This window comes from Rhinopithecus bieti, unplaced genomic scaffold, assembly GCF_001698545.2.
Source record: "Rhinopithecus bieti isolate Rb0 unplaced genomic scaffold, ASM169854v2 scaffold_15676, whole genome shotgun sequence".
Taxonomy (NCBI): domain Eukaryota; kingdom Metazoa; phylum Chordata; class Mammalia; order Primates; family Cercopithecidae; genus Rhinopithecus; species Rhinopithecus bieti.
In genome coordinates, this window is record NW_016809194.1 from 1,823,258 (window position 1) to 1,830,604 (window position 7,347).

General features: G+C 57.0%; 1 protein-coding gene across 2 annotated transcripts in view; it reads left to right on the forward strand.

Annotated features, from left to right (window-relative positions):
- QSOX1 (quiescin sulfhydryl oxidase 1) overlaps positions 1–3,093 on the forward strand; it is a 44,512-nt gene extending 41,419 nt beyond the window's left edge. Inside the window, exons 12-13 of one of the 2 annotated variants that reach the window (XM_017888816.1) lie at positions 1,316–1,653; positions 2,388–3,093. In XM_017888816.1, the coding sequence (XP_017744305.1) occupies positions 1,316–1,653; positions 2,388–2,396 (347 nt within the window). In that variant the 3' untranslated portion in view covers positions 2,397–3,093. Of the gene's footprint in view, positions 1–1,315 lie in introns of both variants that reach the window. The other variant, XM_017888815.1, reaches the window with a different exon arrangement.
- Positions 3,094–7,347: the final 4,254 nt, after the last annotated feature.

The following is a 7,347-nucleotide window of genomic DNA, read 5'->3' on the forward strand; positions in this document are numbered from 1 at the left end:
GTGGTTCCCTCCCCTCTCTGATGGGGTTCTTTCAGAAGAAACTGAGAATTACCAGGCACAAGCTGAGAGCCCCCTCCACAAGGCCTGATCACTATGACTCATGACTGGACCCTCCACTCTGCTTGTTGCACCTCCCCAAAATAACCATTCTGACTTGCTTGCCACTTGCTGCTGCTGCTGCTCCTGCTTCCTTGTAGTCAACAACTTGTCCCCCTATTAAAACCTTTAGGAGAGGTGCTTCTACAGAAGGGATGGGCTGATGCATTCCCTGGGCAACACTGCGTGAGGGGCTGGTGGCCATGGCCCACCCTCTGGGACTCATCCAGAGGTTGCCTAGAGGGCTGGCCCCATCTGGGGTACCAACAGCCTGCAGCCCCAGCAGCATCCTGACTCTTCCAAGTACCCCTCAGGTCTCCCCCAAACTACCCCTTGGAGCCCACCCCTACCCCAGAGGGCTGCTGCTGGGTAAAGGCAAGGATTGCCATGAGCGGCTGACTCTTGCTGTAAAACACATTTTCTGTTGAATTGACAAAGTAACCTATTTGCGCAGTTTGTAATTTGGAAAATGTAGGAAAAAGGCAAAAAAAGACAAACATGAGCCGACCAACCAAAGACTGCAAAACAGATCAAAGTGAGTATTCTTGGCCAGGCGCGGTGGCTCAAGCCTGTAATCCCAGCACTTTGGGAGGCCGAGACGGGCGGATCACGAGGTCAGGAGATCAAGACCATCCTGGCTAACACGGTGAAACCCCGTCTCTACTAAAAAATACAAAAAAAACTAGCTGGTCGTGGTGGCGGGCGCCTGTAGTCCTAGCTACTCTGGAGGCTGAGGCAGGAGAATGGTGTAAACCCGGGAGGCGGAGCTTGCAGTGAGCTGAGATCGTGCCACTGCGCTCCAGCCTGGGCGACAGAGCGAGACTCCATCTCAAAAAAAAAAAAAAAAACAATGAGTATTTTTGCCCTTTTCCATGTCTGGTTCTGGGATACAAGCTGGTTGTAAAGTCCACAAAGCAGGACAGTGGGTCTGGCCAACAGTGGGAAGTGACTGAGATGGCGCTCTTCATGCTTCCCCGGAAGACCAGGGAGGGCCGGGGCTGAGGGGTAGGTGGATCCGCCTCCTCCAGGCTGCCATCTGTTGAGCTCCCACTGTGGGCTAGTGCTTGTCATCTGTATTTCCTCATTTCCCATTGTCTGGGAGGGCAGTGGCAAGCCCTTTCTGCAGACGAGGAAGCTGCCGTTCTGAGTGGAGGAGTGTGGTCTGGGCTTTTGGGTGGGACTGATGTCACCACCAGCCTATGTTTGCTTCCCTCTGTAGGTGCCCCCAGCGAGGACCCCCAGTTCCCCAAGGTGCAGTGGCCGCCCCGTGAACTTTGTTCTGCCTGCCACAATGAACGCCTGGATGTGCCCGTGTGGGACGTGGAAGCCACCCTTCGCTTCCTCAAGGCCCACTTCTCCCCCAGCAACATCATCCTGGACTTCCCTGCAGCTGGGTCAGCCGCCCGGAGGGAGGCGCAGAATGTGGCAGCCGCCCCAGAGCTGGCCATGGGATCCCTGGAGCTGGAAGGCCGGAATTCAACTCTGGACCCTGGGAAGCCTGAGATGATGAAGTCCCCCGCAAACACCACTCCAGATGTGCCAGTGGAGAGACCTGAGGCAAGTCGCCCCCCGAAGCTGCGCCCTGGCCTCGGAGCTGCACCAGGCCAGGAGCCTCCTGAGCACATGGCAGAGCTTCAGAGGAAGGAGTGGGAGCAGCCACGTGGGCAGTGGCACTTGAGCAAGCGAGACACAGGGGCTGCATTGCTGGCCGAGTCCCGGGCTGAGAAGAACCACCTCTGGGGCCCTTCGGAGGTCAGGCGCGTGGGCCGCAGCTCCAAGCAGCTGGTCGACATCCCTGAGGGCCAGCTGGAGGCCCGAGCTGGGCGGGGCCGAGGCCAGTGGCTGCAGGTGCTGGGAGGGGGCTTCTCCCACCTGGACATCAGCCTCTGTGTGGGGCTCTACTCCCTGTCCTTCATGGGCCTGCTGGCCATGTACACCTACTTCCGGGCCAAGATAAGGGCCCTGAAGGGCCATGTTGGCCACCCTGCAGCCTGAACCACCTGGGGAGGAGGCGGGAGAGGGAGCTGCCATCTGTTAGGCTCCTCGAGCCCCGTGACCCCGTTCCCTCCCCTCCCACCCCTTGCTCCTTGTCTGGCCTAGAAGTGTGGGAAATTCAGGAAAACCAGTTGCTCCAGTGAAGCTTCTTGGGGCTGCTAGGACAGAGAGCTCCTTTGACACAAAAGACAGGAGCAGGGTCTAGGTTCCCCTGCTGCGCAGGGAGGGCAGCCCCGGGCAGCAGGCGAAGGGCAGCTCAGTCCCTGGCCTCTCAGCACCACATTCCTGTTTTTCAGCTTATTTGAAGTCCTGCCTCATTCTCACTGGAGCCTCAGTCTCTCCTGCTTGGTCTTGGCCCTAAATTGGGGCAAGTGAAGCCAGAGGAGGGTGCCCCGAGCTGGGTGGGCTGGAATGGAACTCCTCACTAGCTGCTGGGCTCCGCCCACCCTGCTCCCTTCCGGACAATGAAGAAGCCTTGCACCCTGGGAGGAAGGACCACCCCGAGCCCTCTGTGCCTGGCCAGCCTCCAGCTCCTCAGACCTCCTGGGTGGGGTTTGGCTTCAGGGTGGGGTTTAGAAGCTTCTGGAAGTCGTGCTGGTCTCCCAGGTGAGGCATGGCTTCATGGTTGCTGGGCTGTAGGGTGAGTGGCTTGCTTGGCGGGACCTGATGAGTTGGTGGCATGGGAAGGATGTGGGTCTCTAGTGCCTTGGCCCTGGCTTAGCTGCAGGAGAAGATGGGGGCTTTCGCTTCTGCCCGTTGAGCTCTGCCCCCTCTGAGCCTGGTCTTTTGTCCTTTTTTATTTTGGTCTCTAAGATAAATGTTCATCTTTGGAGGTTGCTGGGTAGAAGCTAGGGAGGGAGTGTCTTCTCTCTCCAGGTTTCACCTTCCAGTGTGCAGAAGTTAGAAGGGTCTGAGGGAGGGGGCAGTGCCTTACACATGCTTGATTCCCACGCTACCCACTGCTTGGGAGGCGTGTGGAATAAATTATTTTTGTTAAGGCAAGCATTGGTGTGTTCTTTAACTTGCTATTTTGGAGACCTAGTGTCCAGGTCTGGACAGAGTGTACGGAGACCAGCCCCACCTGGAATGCAGCCAGACTCGATGTCCTTCAGCACACATGGCTCCTGGCCACAGACTGCCCATAGAGCTGTCTGCACCCAGACTCCACGGCCTCCTCATGCACGGGGACAGGCCTCTGGATGTGCAGCCTTGCCACCTGCTGCCCCAATCCTCCCTGAGAGCTCCTGCCTCAACGCCCTGGACCGGCGAGGGAGGAGCCTGTCTGCACCTGCCTACTTCCAGCTCCTCCAGGAAGGAAGAGCTTGTTTGTCAGAGCTGCAGGGCTGGCCACTCGGTGGGGAGGAGTCAGCCAGGATTAGAGAGCCTGCCCCTAATCCGGCCTGCTGGGTTTTACAAGGATCAGAGCCGCAGATAATGAACCTCATTAAGGGGGAGCAGGAGCCTCAATCCGATTTGAGGTTTTCTCTTTGACATCTTCACTCTGCTCAGATGGCCTGGGCGCTATGTGGAGCAGGTGGGATGCCAAGGCCGCTCCCCGCTATGGGGCAGCTGGGGAGGGGGAGGGACGGCAGTCTCCCTGCATGTTTCCCTGGACCCCTTTAGTTGCAGTGCCTTGCTGGGCTCCTGGGGTGGATTCCCTCTTTGTGCCCCTGCTCCAGGCACCCACTGGCTCCATCCTCCTGGTTGTGCTCTGCACCTCCTGCTCCCCTGGGCTGGCCCTGACTGGGGGCCTGAGAGACAGACGGGAACCCACGATCAGGAGGCAACCCTGGCCTGCAGGAGGGAGACAGAGGCTCCCAGGGCCGGTGCCCTGTGTGCCCACTGGACCAAGGCCACTGAATAAGCCTGTCCCTCACCCCCTAAGGGCTCCCTGCCCAATGCCAAGTGCGGGGGATTTCTGTCAGCAAGTCCTGTGGCTCCAGTGACCCTATTTCTAAAGCCAAACTCAGTCACCTAGAATTAGGTGGATTCTAGGTTGGAAACGCTGTCACAGCAACCCGGGCAGCACAGTGTGTAGCCCACTCTCCAGGCCCACGAAGTGGTGTGGACCTCCCACCTCACAGCTGCCTCTGGCAGCCGAGCCTCTTTTCGCCGGGCCCCAGCCCCGCTGGTTGATAAACGGGTGGGCCTCCTTAGCAGCACGGCTGCCTTTCACCTTGATTTCCCTAGGGCTCTCCACAGCATCGACAAACTAGCCTCGCCCGCCAGCTGGGCCCTCCCCCACCCAGTCTGTCAGGCTGGGAGCTGGGGCCTGCTGAGTCTGGAATGCCCTTCTAGAAGGCTTCTCTAGAGGCTCCCCTGGCAAGAGAGGGTCCCAAGGGGAGCCCTGCAAAGCAAAGGCTCCTTGTCTGGGGCAGGACAGAGAATCTCGCCTGTCTGGTGTGTTAACCTACTGGGGGCTCAGGAACAATTTCCTCAAGGAGACAGTGGCATGGAGCTTTGAAAGATGAGTAGGTGTTAGCAAGGAAATAAGGAGGAGCAAGGGTTATGGGCAGAGGAGAAAGCACTTGCCAAGTCAGCAAAGAAAAATAAAATTCAAGAAATTCTAATACAAACTTTTAAAAAATGTTATTAAGGATCTTCACAGTGCTGCACTGGGCTAGAAACAAGCTGGAACAGAGATGTGGTCCCTGCTGCTGTGAGGCTTCCCTTCTAGAGGCAAGGACAGGTTATGATGAGGGCTCTGAAGGATAGAGACCAAGCAGGGAGGGTGTTGGGGAGGCTTCTACGAGACCTGAAGGATGGGAAGCCAGGAAGTGGGAGGGGTGGGGATCGAGGCTGGAGGGGCCACAGGGCAGGTATAGAGGGACTGCAGCTCTGAGGGGCTGCTCCATGCAGCATGCTTGGAGGTCCAAGAGGGGCAGCCCCACCTTGGGCCAGGCTCCTCTCCAGCAGCCTTGGTATGGGGTGGGGGCGGGAAGACCCCTGATGCAGCCCGTCCTCTGGGTATGGGGGTGGAGGATAGGGCTCCGGGGACCCAGCCAGGCTTGACCCTGGAGGAAAGGTGGGCTCAGAGGGAGCCCTCAAATCTGGGCCCTGGGTCAGGGTGGGGGTCAAGTCCAGCCTTGAAGAGAATGGACTCTGGAATCTGACGTCTGGGGTTGAATCCAGCTTCCAGCACTCACTAGCTATGTAACTTTGAGCAAGATAACTTATCCCCTTGTCCCCATGTGTCATTGGAGATAAACTACCCACCTACCAGATTGTTGTACCACGCTGGGCAAACAATAAGTGCTTAATAATGGTAGCCCACTGCTCATGTCGTGTCGTCTCCTGTCTTAATACTCGAAAATTCAAGAGGCCCTGTTGTGCTTGCAGGTGGCGGGGGGGGGGCGGGGGGGTGCCGTTCCCACAGGATATTCTGTGAAGAGTGTCCCTGGAGCTGTGCCTCCAGGTGGCAATCCCCAAGCCACCCCGGCAGGTACCATCGTCCAGAGTTGAACGAGGTGTTGAGTGGAAAATTCCTCCCCACTCCTATCTGCCACAGTAGTATAGATTTCCCTATAGGAGATGGGGCTCCTAAAATGCCTGAAATGTGTATGCTATTGGAGAGTTGATGTTTACGATTTATTGAACTTTGCCCTCATTTAAATCTCATTTAATCCTCCAACAACGCAAGATGAAGAAGCTGAGGCTTAAAGAGATTAAGAAACATCCTATCCCCTTTACTCTCACCAAAATAAATACATTTGCCCTATTCTCCCAAATGGTGAGAAGTAGATCTAGGACTTGACCCCAGACCCCACCCTGCTCAACCCTGGAGCTGCAATCTCTACACCTCACACATATGATTCTGTTTCATGTCCTGTTCCAGACTTGCCCAAGACTGTGATGGTGCTGGGTGCCAACCCTTCTTCCCTCCAACAGTGGCATTAACCACTGTTGTGTGTTGGTGTCAGGGAGCGGGGGCACCCTGAAAGAATCCACCTTTTCTAGAGCTCTCTCTCCATTCCCTACATTGAGGCCAAAGTGCCCTGTCTCGGGTCCTTGTTTTTAGGCCTGGTTGTTGAAGGAGGGCAAGAGACCAGGTTCATTCTCCCAGCCCTGCCACCAACCAGTTGGGTGTGACCTTGGCTCAGCTCAATCTGTGAAATGGGGGCTACAGACTTAGAGTTTCCGGGTCCCTGCTAAGTTCCTCTCCCTCTCCTGGGATTCCCATCCATGTATTGCCAGCTCCATGTAGAATGGAGAGGAGAGGTTCTTCCTGCAGGGCCTTACCGGAGAAAAGGATTCTTGGCCAAAGGAAACCACAGCCTGTAAGATCAATATCCTGTGAGAGGGGCGAGCGAGCTCACACCAGCCTGACGGTCTTGGGCAGAGCACCCCAAAGGCCTCTGCAGCCCCATCACTGCCTCATTCTCCCTCAGGTGCCAGGGAAGCTCCAGGGTGGGCCCAGTATCCTTCACAGCATCCCTCCTCTTCCCCTTCAACACCCCTTTCACTCCGCCCTCCACCTCCTCTGAAAGGAAAGGCTGCTCCTTGGGCAGGGCGATAGATTCCCACCCCTAGCTTTAAGAACTAAACCAAGCTTCAAGAAGAGCAATTTAATCTTCATGCCTGACTCCTTGTCCCTCCTCAGGCATGCTATTGTGCAGGACAGAGCCCTGGCTTCTCCTGAGTGTCACACCTGGCCTCTCACCCTTGCTTTCCCTTTCTCTGCTGCCCTCGAGGGTCATTCACACCCAAGAGGGAAAGAAGCTGCCCTCTCATCCCTTCCTCTCCCACCCTGGGCCTCTGCCCTCTGCCTGGCCCCAGAAGCACAGTCTTCTCCATAGAGAGGGGCCAGGCCATGGGACCCCGGTTTCTGGGGTCTCAGTGACACAGTTCACTGTTTGCTGCAGAGGAGGCCCGCACTCACAGCCTTGGCCTCTGCCCTGCAGAAGAATTCCCCGTAACTCACCAATGGCCGTGGGAGCCAGTGGCCTCGGCGAGGCTCAGCTGGACTGCATACCTGCCAGCCGAGTCTCTCTGGCCCCATCACTCCAGGTTTCACTGCTGCCCGGAGGGGTTGGGCCAGGCCTGGGTCACAGTGGAAGAGAGTCTGGAAGTTACAAGGCAGAGGAGGAGACCTCTGCCAATGTGAGAGAACAAAGTTAAGGGGCAGTCCCATGGGGGCATTGACCGTAGGTGAGGAGGACTCGGGGAACATCTACAGACTCTAGGGCTAGGGTGAGATCCTCCTGATAGCGCTGGTAGCTCCAGCTGCTGCTTTGGCAAGACTTGGTCGTCTCTATA